We start from the raw sequence: 23,334 nt of genomic DNA on the forward strand, positions 1-23,334 counted from the left end.
TTTCTGTCTGAAAGGCTTCCACGTGACTTCAAACACTTCAAGAGCGTCAAATAATCCATCACAATTAGTCAGTTGTTCAGTTATTCTAAGAATAAAGGTGACAACTCCCTTTCCCAATGGAAAAAAAATAATCACATAAAAACGAGAAGTTTCTAGCCATTCATATTATGGCTTAATCTTTACATCTACCTTCCTTTACATCTTCCATGGCTACTTCCGTACAAAGTGTCTGCCATCACAGACCTTAGTAACGATCTAGGTAAGATGCACAAGCAAATCCGAATTCTCTTTATTGTATATCCACACTGCATCCCACCACCCCCCCACCCCCAACAACATGCTATTCTCTACAGAGGATTTTTAGGTGGAGGGACAGAATTAGGCATAAGCTACCTTCATTCAGTATTAAATGTAATCCCTTAAAACATCCTAGTTTTCTTGATCCTTAATTTAAACTGTAGGTGATAGAAATAATGCTTTTTTCCCTATAATCTGGCTTTGAAACGTTATCTAGCTTTTTAAAAACTGCTAGTAAGGGAATTTCCTTTTCTATTTATAAATTCAAACTAAAAAGTGTATTTTTCTGCTACCAAAATACCAAATCAGCCAACCAAACTCATTAATCCTGAAATGCAGAACTCATCTTCTAAACTATTAACAGAGAGAGCTACAAATACTAGAAAACACAGTATCTTACTAACTCAGCAACAGTGCATCTTTTTTTGTTCAAATGCTTCTGATCTAACTATATGTCAAAGCCTAAAGTGAACAGAAGGGTACAAAATATGCAGGTGCATGTATGTATAAATATGTATGTTTGTATGTTGGGAATTCAACGAATCCAGGTCCTTTGATAGTCTCTAATCAGGGATTAAAAATGCATTCATTATGGAAAAAAAAGAGTTGGAGTTAACTGAGTCTCTACTGTGCTTAAAAGTCATAATGAAATAAGCTCTTTCATGAACCTCTGGTAAATAATGGAGAGAAATTATGGAATGATGTTGTGGGAGAACTAGATTTTGTTCTGTGGAATTCATTTGAAAATAAACATGCAAGAAAACAGAGCTCTATTGGTAAATTCCACGTCGCTGAGCTTATTTCTCATTTGTGTTTGTATGAAACATGACTACCAACAAAATCAAATAAGAATGTTTTGGAGGCATTAGTTCTGATATGCTCTATCATTGTCTAACTGTCTTAACAGCGACTTCCTTTTAAATTAAATTATATTTCTAATACAGCAAACAGACGCCTAACTTTTAGTAGTAGCCGAGAAAAGAATTCCACTCTGACAAGGTGCAATCAAGAGGAAATTTTATGTAGCACTGCAGGTAATAAGTTATGCATAGCAAGCCTAAATTCAGAATTAGTATACTGTGAAACAAAATACATTAGAATAGTTGAAGGAAGAATTAATTACAGAGTTAGGATATAAACAGTAATGCATCTCAGGCAGAAGCAAACAACAAAACTGAAGGAAAGATAATTGTGGGCTGAGTTTGTTAAGGAGAAACAACATTTACAGGTGGGAAAATGCATCCAGTCTCAGAGGATGACAATTCTTTGCAGAGAACCAGCACAAGCTTTAGGCATCTTAAATCCCACCAAAAAGCAGGGCGTGAGAGATGTTCGGTGTGTACATCAGTCTTGGGCTCATTCTCTGGACAGAAGTGCGTTTCTCTGAGTGAACAAGCCCCCTCTACATCTTCACGATATCCTAATTGCAATTCCACAGCCACTCAAGCAAAGGATGTTTCCACAAACAGCAAAATGAGAATACTTTTCTGAAATCTTACAGTGGCAGAAATTCATAAGCATGTAAAGCCAGAACTGTTTGGAAATTTCACGAGGAATAGATCACTTGCAAATCTATGCTAGGGAGGCATTACCCAGTCTTCCAGTAAGTAAACAGTGCATGTGGTAGACTGAAATTTGACAGCAGAAAACTGAGGCATCAAATACACACTTTTATATTCATCTAGACATTACCAATTGATTCCAACACCTACATTACTGTTGCGAACTCTTAAGCTCTTCAGCCCCACACCAAATTCCCTTGCGCTTCCAATACGTAACCAAACACAACACATAAGCAGCCAACTTACCATTCTGACTAAAAACTCAACCTTAACTACATTAACATTCTCTATAAACACATTTACAGATAAAATCTGTTATTCTGCATACAGGAAACTATGAAGCTCCAATGAGGTTTTTGTATGTGATTTGAAATGAAAAAAGAGTGTGGGCATTTTTACTGTTTTGCTTAAAAAGTGCAAAGGAGATGGCTGTGGAAGCAAGGTGTGAACACATTTGGGTGATCTGGGCTCAAGAAAGTCTTCAAAGTTTTAAGCATGTGGAGGAGGTCGTGCTTCTTATTGACTGACAATTTGCTTCTGATTCACAGCTTCATTCAGATCACACATCTCATCAAGAACAATGCTGTCTGACAGGTGGATGAAATTTTGCAAGGCATTACAGTAGATAAATGAGGTTATGTTTAGGTGGAAGATTGTTAGAGACACTCTTACAGCAGTTCATACTATTTAATAAGAGAGCAAGGTGAGAAAAAGACCATTTGGGAGGCATCTAGCAACAAGAGAATACAAGAGTTTCCAAGAGTCCACCTAAACATTTTCCAGAACATCCCTGTAAGTAGGGACTGTCTTTATTAGGGAAGGACCCTTTCAAGCCTTTCCCAGAAAACTAGTTGCAGTAAATATATTTACCGGATGGATTTACTGCATTCAGTTTAACACGGAAAAATTTTAAATTGTCACCTACGTGTTATATATGACAGAAAAAACATTTTTTGGAAAGTGTTGAGTAACTTTTTGTTTTTAATTTAATATTCCAAAGTGAACATCAAAAATTTGCCTGTCAGATTAGCAGATAAAAGTTTTGCATTTTCATGGCCTGCTTGCATACTTTCAAAACGAAATCTCAATAATTTGTAGACAAACATTGTTCTCCCTATGTAGCTTATGGAATTTATTGGGGAAGATATGAAAGAATTCTTGGGGAAAGATGGCCGAGTCTCTGAAATCTTTCCTTTTCTCCCCTTTGCCCAAGACACAGCAACTAAGTTTGCCAACGCCATCACAGATACTTGTCCACAGTGAAGAACATAGCGTAAATTATATTTGCGTTTTGAAGCCAAGTCTTGCTTGAAACATTATTCCAGTCATGTCAGGAAATCCCGGCAAGGCTTTCAGTTCTTCAGCTGGCATGTCTGACAGAGAGTTTTGAGAATTATCTTGAAGCCTTTAGGGGAAAATACTCTGATGGAGAATTTCAAATGAAAAGTAAAAATAGATTAGTTCCCTTTTAAAGTTTGAAATGTTTAGTCAGAAGAACTTTCACAGAAAGTGAGCAATAACCTTAACTGTCGCACACACGTAACTTTCATCAAGAAACTAAAATGAATGTATATTTAAAAAAGTGAATTAGAATTTGCAAAGTGGTCATGTTTCCACTTTCAACATCAAGAGGACAAAGCTATAAATCAGTCTGAAATCAGCTTTATGAGTATTTTCAGAGTAAACTGATTTTCAGGTACTAGTTCAATATGTACCGGAAATGACAAGCTAATTCAAGGACAAGTAAAGGTCTGCATGCGAATCGCAGAAGTTCTACCAAAATCTGGAGAAGAAAATCCGCATTCTAGAAGAACAGTGAAATGAGTCTTGGATCCCATAGCTCCATGCTTTTCTTCTTTTTGACTTGATAGAAATAATGTCCTGTTACCTAGTGTGGTGACTTCACATAAATAAAACCAAGGAAAAAGCCTAAATCTTTAGCAGCGCAAACCAAATCCGTCTATCATTAATCTAGACATCATTACAAAACCAGATAAACAGAAAATAGCTTTAAAATGTATATGTGGGTGTTAGATTTTATTTCCACCATCCGTTTTTATAGCTAAGCTTAAACATATCTTGGTATCCTAATTGCTAACATCAATCAAACATCATGGGATATCCTTAGAGATGCTATAAAGGGTCTTAATGGATATTGAACATTTTAGATGCAGAATCAAGAGAAATGTAGGTCTGGAAGGGATTTCTAAAGGTCACCTAAGCCCATCTCTCTGCACAGAGGCAATACGAAATATACTCAAGCCCATCCTTAAGAGATGTTTGCTAAACCTCTTCTTAAAACTTCTATAATGGAAATTTAACAACTCCCATGGGAAGCATATTTCACTGTTTCACTACCCTTATAGTTGGAAAGTTTATCTTACCTATATCATTTTTGCTACAAATATAGGCTAGTTATAAGGTTATTAAGAGAAACTTCCCAATTATAATGATCATGAAATACCTCCCAGACTATCTAGAGAGGCCACTGCAATTTTCAAAGACATTCTAGTGCACAATACACATACAATTATTTATTGTTTCACCTCATCTTTTTTTTTTTTTTAAATAGCTCAGTTATAAAACTGTAATCAGAATTTCTTTATCTGGATTCAGTTTGACTTTAAACTCTTAGCAAGATGTACATGTAAAGCTGATGCCAACTGACCGTCCTGGATTACACAGTATACGTACCTATCAACAGTTAAAAGCCCAACACAAAAAAAGTATCACATAAACTTATATGAAAGATGGTTTTGCATTTTAGACACAGGGATGGAGTTCTGTATTCTACTCCAATAGGAAGCTCTGACTTTGAACAAATCACAGTCTTTCTCCACCTCTAGTTCTCCATCTTTAAAAGGACAGTAATACTGATAATAAAGGTTTTTGTGATGACTGTTATATGCAGATACATTAAATGAGGAGTGCTGCTGGTTAAGAGACTCACCAGATGATATAGAAATATAGCATGCCTATAAGCAAATTTGATGGGAGACAAAGTATAAATGAGGAAATAACATACCACTTCTTCCAAAAAGGTTATTTTGGTATTGACTTTTAATTTAATCTTAGTTGACTTCTGTTGATAGCATCTCATTTCTGTTAATAAAAAGTGCATTTCATATGCAGAATTTAAGATAAAAATAGATTAATTTCAATATCAGAGGAAGTACAATAGCCACAGATGTGATACACTCTACAACTGCGTTAAAGCTACCATAAAGTTAAATTGCTCTATTTCAGGGAATCCTGATATCAGGACGTTTTGGATCCTGCATACCAATTATTTAGAATGCTAACTTTAGAATAGTCGAGTCGATACACACAAGAAGCCTAGATGCTATGTCATGGTTTGTTCAATCATACGCACAATGGTTAATATTATATTCTTTTATAAGTGTCTCTGCTTTAAACCAAATCCCATCTAAATTCAGACCGCATATATATTTTAAGCACAGATTTGTCTTTTCAGCATTGTTTAAGCACAAACCATATGCGCATCAAAAAGGCTTGAGGCAGCAGATGTTCTGGTTTGTGTATACAACTCTTCTTCTACTACAGTAATGAATTTCTTATCATGGAATTTTTGCAATATTTTTCCCTCGATCATTTCTAAAAAATAAATAAAAAATGCATGAAGATTTCAAATAGAATTAAAATTTCATCTTACAGTCACTATTTCACATTCTACATTATTTCCCAATTAAGAAAAAAATCTTTTGTTTTATAAATATTACTTTTATACATACAATATTGTTTCAGGCTTGCAGTCAAGAAAACAATTATACTGCTTGGCTTCTGGAAATACCCTGCCTTTAGCCTTGTTATGCACCTGAGATGTGTGAAACCGTCTCAATTACAAATATAGTACAGAAGACCTAGGGCCTGATCCTGCAACTCTTATAAGCATCCTACAACCAGCCATTGTCAGTAATAAAGAAGGGTGAATAGTGGAGGTGCATGATTCTGCTGGACCAGGCCTTAAGTGTAAGTGCATTATACAAGACATTATAAGGTGACATCTCAAAATAAAATATCGTCTTTTTATGTAATGCAGAAGTAACACACACAATTTACATATAGTAATAATTTATTCTGAAATGTTCATTTTAGCCTCTGTTGAGACATCACCCATGTCTCATTAATAAAAGAGCAGCCATCTCACCTCAAATACCAGAATATACAACAAGTTACAGCATAGCAAAAAAATTCTACCTACTTGAAGATAAAATCTAGTTCAGGTAAAATAATTTTGTTCAAGGTTTTACAGTTACACAGTTTTCCTTTTGTTGCAGAGCACAAAGAGAGTGTAAATTGTTACACCATAGCTATCTATGCACATTATGTGACCACAGAAATGTTAATCATTGCTTCAGAAAATGAACCATCAGTTCCATTCATGCAGAAAAGCAGGCTGGGAAAGCTTGTTCAGCAGAAACCATATTACTGTGAATTTCACAGCCACATGATTAATTATTGGGTTAGATGGACTCACAAATACTAAAACTGAGTATATTTTTTTTTTGCATAAATAATACCAATTCTTCCCTGATGTAGTTTAGTCAGTCTGTAATCTAGAAATGATTGATAAAGCAATATGACTGTATCATCTCTATCTGTAAGGGTCATGATTTCAAGACAAGCAATATTTAAAGGATTATGGGATGGGATGCTAATTAAATACATGTTAAACATACTGTACAAATATAATTGCGTTAGCAATTTTACTCCAAACTGTCGATCAGGTATCCCTCCAAAATATTACCAATGAAGACAAAGTATACTATCAAATATGGCTTCCAGAACAAGGACCCTCTAACAAGAATCAAACCTATTTACAAAAAATAAAACAACAAATAAAACCAATCCCCAGTCTTTTAAGGTTTCATTTGGAACAAAGGTTTTCTCAACAGGTGCTGTAAATAATACATCAGTTCTCCTTTTTTTTTTTTTTTTTTTTTTTTGATGTATTTAAACAGAAGTCACCAGGTAAGAGCCCGAATGACGTTTAGGGCTCTGAGTTCCGCTGGAGTCTGTATTTTCTGTCTTCGAGTCACGTTTCTTTGTGCTGTTATTTACCGGCGTTGGAATTTGTGATGGCCGAGCAGAACTGTTGTCAGCACTACTTTTCCTGGGGCTTGGATTGTAGTTGAAAGGAGTCACTCTTGCTGCAACAGCACCACTGGGAGAGCTATGTTTACTGGAGCTACTGGAACTGAATGGTGTACGCTCACTAACAGTACTTTCATTATTTTCTGGTGCAGGAACAGCGTTATTCTGCATAGGTTTTGTTTCAGTTCCTTTCTTGTCTGGACTGTCTATTTGAATAAATGAGTTCAGACGATTTTCTAAACCAATGGTACGAACAGGAACGTTTCCATTCCCTGCATTTTGTTTTTCTTGACTCTCTTTAGAATCTTTACCATTCACACCCCCTTTCTCTGAAAGGCTGTCAATAACAGGGGGAGTATTGCCAGTTGGGGACCTTCCAGATCGAGGATTATTAATTGGGCAGTCTTCTATCCTCACCCACACGTCCTCTGTCTTCGAGACAGCTGGTGCCATCTGATAAATTAGAGTTTTGGAATCAGAGCCATTTGTTGCACCTGAGGAAGAATGCTGAGGATCATTCATTATTTGAGGAATTTCATTTTCTTTTATTTTTCTCCAAGTACCTTTAGCTGGTGCTTGACTTTCTTTACTTTGCTTGGGTCCAGAAACAGAACTTCCATATTGCTTTTCATCTTCACTCTTTGCCTTTTCACTGGATTCGGAAGAAGCTGACAGAATTGAGGAAGAACTTCCAGTTCTTCGCCAAGTGCTGACACGAGGAAGCGAGGAGGAATGCTTACTATGCTCACGCTTCCATGTTCCTGATCTATTGATTGGCAATCTAGACGGACTCTCGGAATGAGAGCGAGCTATATCATGACGTTTCACTGGTCTCCCATCATATTCCACAGAAGGGCTCAGATTAGGGGGTAATTTTCGCCAACCACTAGTCTGGGCAGTTGAATGAGTGGATAAAGACATATCAGGAAGAGACGGACTTAAAACTGGTGTCTGTATTTGGGACCTAGTGGGAGAATCCGGCCTGGAAGGAGACAGAGATTCAAATGAAGCAGACTCTTCTAATTTCCGTCTTAGGGTTGGACTCGGAGCCTCCTTAATAAAAGTTGACTGACGAACTAGCACAGGTCTCTCCGATCGGTCAGATTCGCTTCCGCTAGATTTTGTGGATGACATTCTGGACAGTTCAGTCTTCTTGTTGGATCCACCACTACTGAGAATCTGGTTTAATCCTTTTGAAGCAGACTCACTTCTGGGAATGCCACTGTTACTCTTAGGTAAGGCAGTTTGCTTTGCAAGGTTTTGCTGGCTCATCTGCCTGCCCGGTGATGTGTAAGACATTCTTCCTGAACTTGAAGATTTAGTTGAAGCTGTACTAGGAGATGAGGTCCTTGGCAACTGAGACAGTTTGTTGGGAGGACTTATACCATTTCTTCCCGGGGAAATTGAGTTTCGGCCTGGAGATTGCAGAGGCCTGCTTAATGGCTGCTGTTGAGGTCTGGAAGGAGTGGAATCTCTAGATCCGGATCTAGAAGGTCCTTTACTTGATCCACCCTGTTGAGAGGGTTGCCTAGTTACAGGAGCTGGCTCAGGTTTCACTGACGACTTGACTCCTCTTGGAGAACTAGTGCAACTTTGGCCTTCACTGGGACTCTTGGAGTTTGTGTTTTTCGGGGGGGGGCCTTTCTTGGAAACGGGACTAGTACTTGAGGAGCTATTTCGAACTCCCGGAATATGAATCATTGTCCTACCACGTGAAATTGAAGGCATACTTGTTTGTTGTGGTTGCTTTAGCTGGCTTGAAACTTCTGAACTGGAGCGAGCTTTTCCTGTAATTATACTTTTATACACTTTTTTCCCTCCTTTGATTCCTTTATTTTCAGATTCTACTTTTTTAGACTCCAATGTGCTCTTCTCCCCCGGCTTAAGAATTCTTGGACCTTTATTACTAGTAAAAGGCTTTTCTTCTTGGTCTGGGGTAAGATGAAATGGTGACCCTAGAGAAATACCAGATTTTAATGAAAGGATAGAATCAGAGTCTGATGAAGCTTGTCTAGACAGCGATGCAGCAGCTGCAGCTTGATGCAAGCTACTAACTATAGAATTTGCACCTTCTTGTATAGCTTTCCAATCAAAGTTCTCTGAATCAGGTGAGAAACCGTGCTCTGAATCCGGCCTCTGTATATCTCTCAAATCCAGGGTTAAATCTTCTGCCAGTATACCACCCATATTTCTGGAATTATTTTTTTCACTTTCACTCTTTACTCTTGAAGGCTTTTTCTTTTTAGGCATAGCAGAACTAATGCATTCCTGCAAAAGATCATCTTCCGAGTCAATGCTAAGAGAACTCAGGGAGCTGTTTCTAGAGAAACATACAGGTGTATCTTCAACATGAAACGACTTAGGTGCATAACCGGAAGTCTGAGGTCTACTCGATTCTATCTGTGAATCAGGAGCCTCACTTCGTTTTGCAGGTTCACTTTCTTTGTTGTTATTGTTTTCTTGATCAATATCACTGAGAGAACTAAGAGATGAATTGCGAGAAAAACAAACAGGTGTGTTCTCGATAGCAAAATTCTGCATCTTCTCATCTGTAGCTGCTCCTCTGTCTGGAATTTCTTTAGTTGACTGAGAGAAACTTTTAGGCTGGCTTCTGCCTGGTGGGTGTTTTTGACAGACTTGTGTCCTATTACTTGGTTGTTGATTTGAAGACTGCTCGGAACTAGTGCAGTCTTTGCTTTCCGTTTCCTTTGCTTCTTTTCCTTTTCTTAATTCTGCTTTCTCCCTTGAAAGGTCAACATCATCATCATCAAAATCTAAAGAACTTAGGGAATCATTCCGTGAAAAACAGTAAGGAGTTCCCTCAATAGGTGTGTAATGATGAGGGGAATCAAATGCAAAGCTTCCTCTTACACGCTCTTCATTATTTGGAAGTTTGTCATGAAAATCTCTTGAATTATTTTTAAGATGTTTCTTTGTGTCTCTGTTTTCTGAATAGCTTCTTTCATTATTAATGTTGCTTTTAGGCTCTGTGTTTTTTCTTATGCGTGCTCTGTATTCATTATTCTGGGGAGCAGGCTTTACTGGTGATGTTGGCTTCTTTTTCTCACCTTCTGATTGGTTTTTGTTACTTAGAGATGAAGATGCTTGTTGAATTTGATCCATTATCTTCTTCACTCTGAAAGGTTTGTGACTTTTTCCTTTTGGCATAGCTGAGTTGATGCACTCGGCCAAAATATCACCCTCTTCTGTTTTGTCATCGTCCAGTCCTGAGGCAGTCACAGTCGAGCTTTTCACCCTCTGAGAGTCATCTGTACTTCTGCCTTCTGTAGGAATGGTGTCTCTCTTCTCAAATTCCCCTGAGTCTGTCCCAGCACCCACGTTCTCTACATTGGCCAACTCATTTGGGGGTGATTCTATCGTGAGATCACTCAGAGATGTAGCTGTTGAAAAATTTATTGGTGTACCCTCAACACAATATACCCGTGGCATATCATCTCCAGGTGTAAAACTCACATGCTTTTGGGATTGCAGTCTGCTTTGTGAAGGCAAAAGTTTGTAAACTGGCAGCTGGCTTGGCTTCCTGGCTACAGGAGGAGGTATTTTTGAAGCAGATGCTTGAGAAGGCTTTTTGGCTTTACGTGACGACTTTGTTGGCATTGCAGAAATAATACATTCTTCCAGTATTTCAATATCGTCATCATCAGAATCATCCAGAATGTCTTTTTCTGCTTCAGTAGGCTTCTCTGCTTTCTTCTCTTGGTTATCCTTTGCGTCATCTGGCTGTTCAGGTTCTGCTTCGTTTCCATGCTCATTTTCATGTACTGGAGGCATGATTCTTAACTCTACATCTTTCTGTATAAATGGTTCATCAAGACTCAGAGCACTCAGGCTAGAAGAGCAAGAAAATCCATCGGGTGTACTTTCCGTGGCAAAATGCAGTAACGTATCAGCATCCGGCAACACCTGAACTCTTTGAACAGCTGCATTCACGGCTGCCTGTCTAGGACCAGGTTCTCTCTTTTCTGCACTAGGTACTTTACCTTTAGCTGCTTCTCTCTTTACTTGAGCTCCTTGGGCAGGGGGTGGAGTTTTACTTCTGCTTGGAGGCATTGTTTGTCCAGGGCTGTCTGGAAGATCACTGGGACTTATAATACCACTTACCATTCCACTGCAAGGCTCGCTTTGAACGGAGCTAGCAATTGAACGGCTTTCGAAACTATCCAGGGAACTTACAGAAGTACATCTGCTGAACATGAGCGGAGTCTCTTGCACATAATGTTCTGGTGGACTTTTAGGAGTCTGTGCGCCACTCTTCGAGGGAGATTTGGCACCTGAAGAAAATTCAACAGCTTTATGTCTAGAGGAATCAGAAGGCGATAAACTAGAAGTCTGAAGTCTACTCGATTTTGTTCTAATGTGTTGTGATGTTGATGTGACTTCGCTTACTGCGCCTTCTGTAGACAGAGTCCCACTGTTCTCTTTTAGTTCTGCTATCTGTAGTGTGTTATTAGCATCCGTCACACGGGTGGATTGATCACGCCCCATTTCATCTTCAGCTGATGACAACGATGACAAAGAGCTACACCTTGAAAAACATATCGGTGTATCTTCCACACAGTAAGTTTGTATAGTTTCCTGATTAATAGAGGGAGTCTTACAGGAGGCAGTCTTTTGAGCATGACTGCCTCTGCTCTGTGCAGAACTTGGGTGAAGCTGATTCTGTCTCTTTGAACTAGCTGAAGGGGCTGATGTGTTCCCACTACTTGAGGAAATATGGTCAGTTTTAGTGCTTTGCACTGATGAACTCTTTGAAAAAGTAAAAGACGGCTTCTGAGAAGACGGAGGAACTTCTGTTGAATATTTTAGACTATAGTCAATAGGCTGATCTACATGATGTTCCTCTTCATTGTATTTTATGCTATAATTGGTTGGTCTGTCTTCTTCCTCTTCATGTTGTTCCTCCTCAGAATAGCGTTCACTGTAGTTTGTTGGCTTATCATCATCATAATCATCAACCTGGCACAAGGACTGGTTTACTTTCTGATTCATTCCAAGAGTGGAGCCTACTCTGTTCTGATCTGAACCACTGGATCCTCTTGATCTGAAGGAAGAAACACATTCTTGCTGTCCAAAAGGTGACTGATATTTCATGTGCTTATCATCTCCACTCTCAGAATATACGGGGTAAGTTGCGTTTTGGCTCCTGGACTGCCTTTGTTCATTTTGTTTTATTTCATCATCTATTATGTGCTTAGGCCTTGCCCATCTTTCATTTTGGGAGGGACTCTGCCTTCCAGAATTTAACTGTTCATCCGAATATTTAAGACTATAATTAATAGGAGTGTCCAGCTCTCCCTCATTGTCATCCATATGATTTGCACTATGTATCTTATGTGCCAAGTCAGCTGGGTATTGACCATAACTGCAAAATTTACTTTCATCATCTTCCGAGTACGATTCAATGGAAGGTTTCATTTGGCCTCTTTTACCATAACCATCGCTGCTGCTGACGCTATTCAAACTATCATTTGAAGCTCTCTTGTATTCCATTTTTGTGTAAGGCACAGGACATGTCCTGTTGGAATTTTCAGCTTTAGGAAAGTACGTATTTGAGTGAGTATGGGCAGTGGCTGCTCTTCTCGGGGCATTTCTGTCCTCTGTCAAACAGTGCATTTCAGAAGTGGAACCAGAACTTCTGTCTTCTTGTGGAATATGCATGCTCGTTACTTCTTCCATAACTTTGGCAATCTGAGCTGCAGCAGTAGAAATCTGCATTCCTATTCTCTTGGAGGAGTTCCCGGTAGTCTCTGTACCTGGATGATAGGTATTCAAACCCACTGCACGATCCCTATCAAGATTTCTGTCTTTCTCAGATCGAGAATTTTCTGTATTCCCTCTACTGGAGGAAGAGGAACCAGGCAACACTGTAGTATTTAAATATGGTGAAAGTACAGTCACATTACCAGTATTAAAACTCTCTGATCTGCAAATCCCATCATCATGCCGATTGGCGTCCAAGACATACTCACTGTATATGTTTTGCTTATGTCTCTGCTTATTACGGTGAGAAGCTTTTGGGCTTAAATTATCAATGTTGTCAAAAGTCTCTGATAAATGCTGAGCGTCTAATTCTGCTTCCAGTGCCTTTTGTTTTCTAACATGAAGGGATGGTAAGCTTGATCCTGGAGACATAATATTGGCATCCTTATATTTTGCTGGCCTGTTTGCCATCAGATTTCTTAGAGCTGCAGCACTGCCCATTGCTATCATTTTGTGTTTTGAATGAATGAGATTTTTGAGCATGCTAACTGCTCCCATGTCCCAGAGTGCCTCCTGATCCTTTGCATTTCGTGCAGAAAGATTCCACAGGGTCCCACACGCATTACTAACTATTGTCAAACTGTGTGACTTCAGGTGCTGTAACAAGGTTTGTAAGCAGCTGTTCTCTCTCAAGATTTGCCTGGTGTTGAGCAATTGAAAACAAGAGTTAGTAAGTGGCACTTCAAAAGGACAAAACAACAAAAATCTATGATGCTATAAGCAAGTTTAATCCTTAGTAAAGATAAAATATGAATTCTCCAGGGCAAATATACCTTATTTTTCCTCAATTTTAAGCTGAATGCTAATCAAATTCTGCTGTGGATATGAATAATTTGCTCCCACACAACCCTCTCCATACGAAACAATTTTCCATTCCGGGTGGTTTCCTATGGCTGAAATAGCTAATGAATTTCTCTTGTTAGGAAAAGCTTGCAGTTCAATTCATCATTTAACAAGCAGCAAATACATTAATCCTTTTACATAGTCCTGTTATCTAAATGGAATATCAAATCTATTAAAAAAAGCTAATCCTTAATTACTGTACTTAATACATGCATTCATATTAGAACTCAGTCATAAAAACTGTCTAGTAAATATACTTTTGGTATCACTACAGATTTTCAGAAAACTAGAAAGTATATTCACCTGTGGTCCTCATTAGTAGCAATTAAGCTGGAAACATTTCTTAATATTCCTCCTCCACTTTCAATGATGGCTAAAGTGTTTGTTTGGCTCCGGTATGTCAGTGTGCCAACTAGAAATGCAAGAGCACCATCAACAGCACATATATCAGCTTTGTTCTCAGTGCAGTGTGCTGACAAATTCCATAAGGCACTCAAAACACTTTTTAAGGTGGATTCCTAGGAAAATAATAAAATTACAGAATTAAAGAATTTTCAATTACTGATCAGAAGCCCTCAGCAATATGTAAGCCAGCTTCAATGAGGTTTTAATAAACTTGTTTTTCTAGCTCCCGTGGATGCAAAGATAGCTTTGGAAACGTGAACCAAAAATAAATGAAAGAAATAATTCCTGCTGAATCTGCACAGAGCCTGAAAACACAGCTTGGAGAAACAAACTGCTTCACCGATTCTATCCCAGACTTGCAAACAACAAATTTATTTACCATGGAATCTGGCTTCTTTCCAGTTAACTACAGAATTTAATTTTTGTTTGGCATGAAATCTCTACACGTTGTATACTGATGGCCAATATTTTGCTTTCTGTTTTCCTGCATATGCCACTCCATTTCTCTTGTTTTCCTCACAAATATGAATTAAGTGTGTTTCAGTTTCTGCCTTCTGTGCTGATAAACTCGAGGCAGGTGGCACTGCACCCATACCTGCTTTTGTTTGCTTCTCTCTCCTTCCTTCATCTATGAATTTGTTACTGCTTGCGAGAAAGTTTGAGCCACAGTACTTGCCAGCTACCGTAATAGTAAAAAGGGTCTGTAGATTAGCAGGCAAGGGACTCTGGGTCAGAATATAATCCTGTCTGGATACCAAGTATACATCTATAGAATGGCAGAAGTGGAAGTCTATTTATTCACAAAATCAGAAGATAGTTTTATTAAATGGCAAATAATAAAAAATGCTATTGGAATGTGCCATTAGAACAGCACAGCTCATGAAACTGAACAGTGAAAGCTATCAACCCTCATAAATAAAATTCCAGAAATGTTAGTGGTTCTCAGATGTCATTGCTACACTGTGATCAGCTGCTGCCCAGTTAACTCAAAGCAATTCTCCTCTTCCAAGGGAACTACCTGAAACACTTCAAATATTTGACCAACGGCTTATGTCAAAAAGGATAATATCGGTATTTTAGGTAAAATTAATATAATCTCTTCAAAACTTATCTCATAGTCATTTATATATGATACCTTCTTAACTTCTAAAGCACATTCCATCAATGCTTTCACACTCCCAACTTCACGTAGAGTCTTTTTACTGTTTACATCTGCTCGCCAGGACAAGTTCCTCAACACACTTGCAATGACCTGCAAAACAAGAAATAAAAATAATGTATTTCAATAGAGCTATTTCTTTAGTAGGTTATCAGCACATCCTCCTGGATTTCCGGAACACTATGGAATCCATTAACAACGGTAACGTTCAGCTAATGAAGTAGCCTTCTGCTGAAATTTGTTTTCAGTTCTAGTCCTAGATATATCGTCCAAACGTTTCCGTTTGGACAGTTTGAGCAAAGGTACTGTTTTCTGTGTGCGTGTACATGAAACAAAGTTTTGAAAGCAGGTTCCCTTCTTTCCACATAGGCTGAAAAATTGGACCAAACGTTCAGATTTGTGCTCTCTTCTGATGTCTGTTGTAGACTTCTTATATAATTTCAGGAGAGAAATTTCTATTATCTTTTTCTCAGCTTTTCCAATTGTAAAACCGGACAATGGTTTTTACCTTCTCTATGATATTGATTTTCAGAGGTACGGTATGATTACTTTTATTAACGCTTCTAAAGCTCTTTTAAGTAATTAAAAAAATACACTGTGATAATCAGAATAGTTACCCATGGAAGATGGGTAGCCATTCAGCCTAAGTTCTTGTTCTCGGCAGCAACTAGATTGAGGTGCTTCAAAGTAAAATGCAATTGGGCACCATAATGGACAGCCCATAATATTTAACTTCATCCATTTATGGGCAGGCGTAAGCATGCATTTTTTCTATGGCTGCTCTTGTCACAGGAAGTGCATAAGCTTTTCAAAATATTACTAAATCATTGGTCTTGACATTTAATGCTTAATTTAAATTTCTTAGTTTTCATTTCATTGATAATTTCCTTGGTATCACGATTGAAAAAAGTAATGGGCGCAATTTACCTGTGGTATATCATTCCTTATGTTGTTCTGTGTCTCATGTCCTCATTTGTTTAGGGTCAAAACTATGTCTCTTGCAATACTTGTAACAGTCTTTCAATACTTACAATATTCTTTCAATGAAAATATCTTTCAGGACTTAAAATCACTAATTTCATTCATCCCAAATCGTTTCTGCAGGTTTTTTTGACCATTAGGTGATAAGAATTAAAAAAAAAAAATCCAACTATTCCAAATTATTCTTTTCTTTTTAAACCCTTGCTGCACTGAGCCGATGTTTTTGTTCACTGTCACCACAGCAGTTTCAGGTCTTGTTTTAAATGAGCTGCCAGCACTCATAAAGGTAGTAATGCATATGAATAGCTGAACCCGCAGTACTTTCAATTTAAATACTGAATATCATATGCTGTTTAAGATCTTTTTACACATCTCTGCATTTCCTCACAGTCTCTTTAATCTTGATAAATCCAAATAATCATACAACGCTGTGCCCTTGCAGTTGACTTCCTTTTCCAGAGTACTACATATCCATAATATCTGTCCTAATACCAAATCAGAGACCTGTTTTGTAATTTTAACTAGTTACTCAATTATAATTAGTTAGCTACTCCTCTAGTGGGGAAAAGTCTTAAGAGATAAAGTCAATTATATTTAAAAATTGTCCTTTTACCTATTTTCTGGTGATTCACTCAAACTGTGAGGGTTTTCCCTTCCAAAAGTTGTTCCGATTTATTTACATTATATATTTTTTTAAAGGGAACTACAATTTCATATTTAATAATTTTAAACAATTTCCATACCACTGAAGAACAGGTCTGTGCTCTACACTCTCAGGGTCACCCAAAGCACTTTACAAGGTTTAAAAAAAAAAAAAAAAAAAAAAAGATTGTTTACCAGGTGTTTTTCTTTACGTGGCATAAGCCATTGGAAGAGACCCTTTTGGTGTCACATCAAACACTTTGCTGACACTTACAATGCTTCTCTGGGAGGTGCTAGTCTGGAGAGCTGGCATGCATGTGCTAACAGAACAACCCCATCAAGCGTAATTGTAGATTGCCCTCTGAAATAGAGCACTCTCTACTATTATTCCTCTATTATTTATTTGCTGCTAGAGTAGAAGGAACCTCAGATGCCACAATACTGCATTAACCAGCAGTGTAATCCCGGTCTGTTAGCACTATCAGCAGTAAACTAAATGAGAGAACCTCAGACTGCTCACGCTCATCTTGAAAACCAGACTTCCAATAAGTTTTGTAGTCTGTATATAACATGTACTTTGGTGAAAAAACAGAATTTGACCCTCAGTTGAGCATTTGTACAGCAACAAAGTTGTACTTCATAATTTACAGAACAAAGACAGATACAAACTTTGCATCACAGATAATGTAACTTACTGCTGACAAGACAACACAAGAACAACAGTTAAGAAAAAACACAATCAGACCAGGAAGGATGGTGCATATTTAAAAGAGAGAGCCTCATTTGAAGGGGGGGGAAAAAAAAAAAAAAAGAATCTCTGTGGACAGCACACTAGAGACTCCATGAAAGAAGACCTGAATTCAAGCATAAAAATAAGGTGGAGAGGTAAAACGAGTAAAAGGAAAGTAAACCTTAGGAAAGGAGAGCAGAGATACAATAATTCAGCATAACATAATGAAATGGAAAAGATGCAAGATGACGGAAATGTCTAAGCTAAGGGAGTATTTCATCTCAAAAGGAAGTTACCTGTTGCAAGTCTTCACTTTCAGATTTTAATTGGGCTACAAGAGCTCTCATGCAGCCCTTCATAGAACATAATGTAGCCTGTTAGGAATCAGGAGGGGAAAAAAAAGAGAATTAAATAGCAGATTAGGCAGCTTGATTGTGCGTAATGCTTTGATATTTTAAGATAATCATCTCTGAAGTTCAACACAGCTTAGTGAAATAAGCTGCCAACAACAGATATTTGGTCTACGGCTATTAAAAAGTTAAGCATAACTACCAGTTTCTATTCTGGGAAATACGTGCCTGCTAAAGGCGTGCTAAATCTTGTATTTTTGACAACAGGCCTAGGACTAAACCTGAAACACTACTAGTTTGCAAGCCATCTTCACTATGTCCTAGATAACACACTGGACACTCACCTGTAAGTTGATAACGCATCGCTACTGGCTGCCTGGTGAGTTTCACAATCATACTTTTTATTTCAAATAAACTTTGTGAATCTTACATCAGACAGTAGTATGAATATTTAAAACTTACACAAACACATCAACATCCCTGAGCCTTGAAGAACAAACTGCCTTTTTAAGTACTTGAAAATCTGTATGGCTTACATTAGTAATTGTTGGTGACACGCATAACTAAATTAATTAAGTTAATTCCTCAAAAACAAAAAGTAGAACTGATACTCATCAGCTGTACAACACATCTGTATCACTGAGCAGCTTTCTTTGTGCTACAAACCCAGTAACTTCAGCCTTGCAGCAATTACTAATCAGATGATTTTAAGAGCCAATATTTTGTGAAGACTTTATTTGTAGCAGGGATTTACACTTTACCGTGTTTAAACCTGGAGCAAAAAGTGAGTAATATGAAACATGGTTTTATTTCCATTCACTCTTGAATATATCTTCCGTTAGAGTAGAAAGATAAAAGTCTTGTCTGAATGAAATTATTTTAAGAGCCATATCTTGGAAAACTCTGGGACAAGAAATTATTAATTTTTTTTTTTTTTTAATCATTTGAAAGCAAGGTCCCCAGTTGAAATCAGGGAGTCCATTTTATCCTCAAGTTATTTAAGTAGTGCCCATTATTAGCCAGACATGCTCCAAACATTTAAGAAAGAGGATCCAGACTGAAGATGACTGCAAAAATTCATCAGACAATAATAATATAATTCAGTGACAACTCTACAAAATTTGACTCAACTAACAGTTTTAGTTCCTAACTCTCAGAAAAACCAATCATTATCCATAATCATTGGTCCATAATCATCAGGTGCTACATGTTGTGGAAAGACCTAGTGTACCGTTTATACAGAAATAAAACCAACAGATAAAAATCCTGAGTTTCACTGACAAACTAAGAGTAACTTCATTTCATATGAAAGTTGATATTACACTTGTGTGATAAAACATTCAATTTGTGGCCTCCTCTGCTAGGAACAGCATGGAATGGCACAATTCTTTGGGAATTTCTGTTGTGAACCCAAATGCGAGTAATATCCTATCCTGGAGATTTTCATCACTCACAATTTAGAACAACAGTTCAAACACAGCTACAAACTGAAATTACCGTATGCCTGAAATTCTCTCTTACCTTGTTTGCCACATCTCCAAAAGTCAAGTTTGTCAGAGCCATTCCAGCATACCTTCTTAATGTAACACTATAGTGGTCATTTGTAAGTCCATACATTTCACAGTCCACTTGCAACAGTTCTGCAATGGCCTGCAAACCTCCTTTAAAAAGAAATTAAAAAAAAAAATAAGCTTAACGTAAGAATATAGTACACACACCAAGGAGCAAATTACACTCATATATACAGAAAAAAATCTCAAATATGTGAAACCCAAAAGGGTCAGAAAGATAAACAATAATTTCTTAAACATATTGTTAAATACTGACTCTGGACCTTGAATCCTGTCCTTAGTATAAACTGAAAGGCTTGGTAGCATGATCTTAAGATGATGGGGGAAAGGTGGGAACGGGGGCATTTTTGAAGATGTAAAAAGCACACTCATCTGTTAATTTCATCCAATGAAAATCACATTTGGCTGATGAACTCGCACCAATTACTTACAAGGCTATTCAGAAAATCTGGTAATTATTAATTTAATAATTATTACTGAATTTTATTTTCCCAGAAAAAAATACATAGGAAGTTTTCACTGATAATAAAAAGCGGCTCAGAATTGACAGGTGATGGACTACAAAATTCAGCCTACTACACAGGAACCTATCAATACGCTTAACTCATGATACAAAACCCCCCCCAGAGAAGTAGTCTCGATTCTAAGTCTAATATATCTAAAATCACAAATGTTTCCATGATAATAATACTCTTCCAAAATTCACAGCTCATGCCAGGAAAAAGAGTTAACTTGCATAATAACCTGTCCAGTGAGAAATGGTCTAGCGCTAAGTTCATTTAAATTGCATCAATCACTGACAGGGCAACTACTGATACAAATGAACTCACGATTGTTTAAACTAGTAGCAAAAAAGCTTCATATTCAGTGCAGCATACAAGAAAGGATTGTCAGCATTCCCAGCAAGCTTTTCAAAGGAAGCTAGAGAAAACCATTTGGTCTTACCAAGCTCATTCATTGCATGCCTGTGTTCTTCATCAAACGAAAGTTTCATCAAAACACATACTGCAGGACAGATCTGATGATCAACTGGAGCTGGCACTGATACGGAAAAAGGGAACGATTACTATTTCCTAGGCGTGTTATTTTGTCTAGATCATAAGCTTTCCAAAGAGAATCTAATCTTAGAGATAAACGAATTGCTATTTACTCAGGATTTGGATCACCGGCAAGATACAAAACCAGACAACTAATTAGGAACACTAATAATAAACGCGTATACACAGAGGCCCAAGATTACATCTATGTACTAGAAATAAGTACACTTGATGCTGAAAAGACTCCTCAGGAAAAAGAATTTAGGGAGAATTCTGAATGCATGTATTGGTAAGAAATATGACTTCAAGTACAAAAAAAATTATCTAATTCATTTGGAAAAATAATAAACTTAGCGACATAAATCAATAAACTTAAAATTTCTGGACGCACTAAATAATACAACATCTAACGTGAAGCTGTTTCCTTGGCTCTCTTCTTCATGTCCTTATGAATGGTTAATTAAAGCCTTTGTTTCATAACTGAGAACTTTTAAAGTTCATAATATCGCAAACGAGACTGTCTAAAGCACAAATTGTATTGGTACAACTTATTCAGAGCCCCACTTCTGCAAAACGATTCTTGCACTAAACTCCAGCACCCATGTCAGAGCCCACTGATTTCGGTAGCATTACTGACATAGAGGTCTGCAATACAAATTTTAAAAATGGCAACCTTAAACCTCTTTTTAATTCAGAAAAAGTTATGTAATCGTGAAGGGTGTATCTTTTTGCTGCTGTTGTTAAAGCTGTTCTCTGAGAAAACTCCAATTCACTTAAAATGGCACTTCTCTGGTAGTTTAATACCGAAACGTTTCTTATGTACAACATTTTAAACAGCAGTTTACATCATACTGAACAGACTAGAATGAGATTACTTAATTTGCGCCCTCTGTCCCTCTCCTAAGGGAAATGTGTGTCCTGAACAAACAGCAATTTGGGATTATTTTTTTATTTAGATACAAATCATTACCCATTGAAATGTACAAGAGCAATGAGTATAAAATTTAATATTAATTCGTAGGTTATAAATACAAAACGCTAAAATTGTGTCTGAAAACCATAGAAAGGCCTATGATTTAAAGACCAAATTTATAAATGGGATGTCACATCAGTAATAGATACTATTTCCTAAATCTACCTCAACTTAAAGTATATACATATTTATTTAAAAGAAACCTAACATTATATTCAACTAGAAATCAGATTTTTTTTTGGTAAACTCACTGTTTTCGAAACATCTTTTAAACATTTCCACACCGTTCACAGAACTTACTTGGGTTTTTGTCTTGGTCCATGCCTTGTTCATGCGCCTCCTGCCATTCCCAACATGTTTCACAGTAAGCACGGATTTGCTCCAAAAGATGGAGCACGCGGATTTCCCGTCTGCCTCGCTTATCATCAGGCTGGGAGTGAATGATGTTATGCAGTGCGGCACTGGCTCTGGCGCGGGCCTCTTTACTACCACGAGAGTTGCCTAACAACACAGAGTCTTTATCGTTGCCATGTAAAAGCTGGATGAGGAGAGGAAGACATCCAGACTGACGCATGGCTATGCAGCTGTCTTGGGAGCTAGACATTGCTAGCAAAGTTCGCGACATGTCATCCTTATCATGAGTACCAAGCATTGACAACAATGAATACACCATTTCCACCTGCAGGTCAAATGATTTTAAAAATACAGTTACATTTAAAAAATACATATTAAATTAGATTAAAGTGAAGTTCTGAATGGTACACATCAACAAAAAAGAAAATGTATTTATATAATGGTGCCAGAATTTGTACTACTTACAAACAATAAAATAAGTACTACTGGTTCTTCATCAGTTCTAACGTTAATAAATCTCACTTAGTGGTTAAATGGCTAGAATAACTGGGTGGTAACTGAATGTAACTGTACTAACCTACAAGATTAATCAGGAAGACTTCTAACTCTCCACTGTCCAAAGGGCTAAAGAAACATACTGATGAAAGTGCTTTAGTTTGGAAATGCTAGAATATATTTAAATGAATTTTATCTCAAAAAGAATGTTCTGTATGAGTCACTTTCAGTTAAAGATGCTCTTCAGTGAAAAATTATTTGATATGTGGAATTAATACAGTTATGCTAGACAAAGGATAAGGCTGATTTCATTAATTTTTAATTCACATGGTAATTTAAAAAAAATCTTACACACATTAAAAAAAATTTCCTTTAAAACTATTTCAAATTAACACATCATTTTGTGTTAGGATAAACAATTTGCATAGGGGCCAGATTATTTACAGCTAATGCAGAACTGACTAGGTCAATTAAGCCTTCTTCCAGTTTCAATGGATAACAGAAGTGGAACAAATGCTCGTTTAACATGTACAATATAAAGTACTAAGCATTTGTCAAATAAATCAAGCCACTAGAAAAAGAGCATTACACATTAAATTCAGAGCAACTAAATTTCAATTCAAAAATAGCAATTTTTGAGGGGTTCCCTTGGTTGTCATATAACACAGCAGCCAATGCACTCTCAGGTTTGTCTTTCCCATTCCGTTTGCTTTAGATGAGAAATGTGTTTGGTTCTCTTAATGAACTTTTAGTAGAAACAATATGATGTAAAAGATAACATTAGATACTATCTAGATACCCAAAGCTCCTAAAGGCAACAAAACCAGCAATGTTCCAACACACAGCACAACATATAGAAACTACCAAAGGGAACTGTTAAGTAGCAGTGGGTGTGTTTCTTTAGAATACACCAGCTCAACAAGAAATGAGACTTGTGGACTGTTGGACAAAGTTTCCTAATAATAACACATGACACATGAGTTACACAAAAATTGGATGGCAGTGGATAGAATAAGCAGTGAGTCTGTTAAAATGTATT

The 23,334-nt window shown here is 37.2% G+C and overlaps 1 protein-coding gene across 4 annotated transcripts in view; it reads right to left on the reverse strand.

The window, feature by feature from the left end:
• Window positions 1–1,297: 1,297 nt before the first annotated feature.
• LOC138064543 (adenomatous polyposis coli protein-like) overlaps window positions 1,298–23,334 on the reverse strand; it is a 103,903-nt gene continuing 81,866 nt past the window's right edge. For all 4 annotated transcript variants that reach the window (XM_068927561.1, XM_068927559.1, XM_068927562.1 and 1 more), the window contains exons 10-16: window positions 21,747–22,125; window positions 20,382–20,477; window positions 19,387–19,526; window positions 17,812–17,889; window positions 15,139–15,255; window positions 13,902–14,116; window positions 1,298–13,395 (exon numbers count right to left, since the gene is read on the reverse strand). In XM_068927561.1, coding sequence (XP_068783662.1) covers window positions 6,834–13,395; window positions 13,902–14,116; window positions 15,139–15,255; window positions 17,812–17,889; window positions 19,387–19,526; window positions 20,382–20,477; window positions 21,747–22,125 — 7,587 coding nt within the window. In that variant the 3' untranslated portion in view covers window positions 1,298–6,833. The remainder of the gene's footprint in view (window positions 13,396–13,901; window positions 14,117–15,138; window positions 15,256–17,811; window positions 17,890–19,386; window positions 19,527–20,381; window positions 20,478–21,746; window positions 22,126–23,334) is intronic.

The sequence above is a fragment of the Struthio camelus genome, chromosome Z, assembly GCF_040807025.1.
Source record: "Struthio camelus isolate bStrCam1 chromosome Z, bStrCam1.hap1, whole genome shotgun sequence".
Lineage (NCBI taxonomy): Eukaryota > Metazoa > Chordata > Aves > Struthioniformes > Struthionidae > Struthio > Struthio camelus.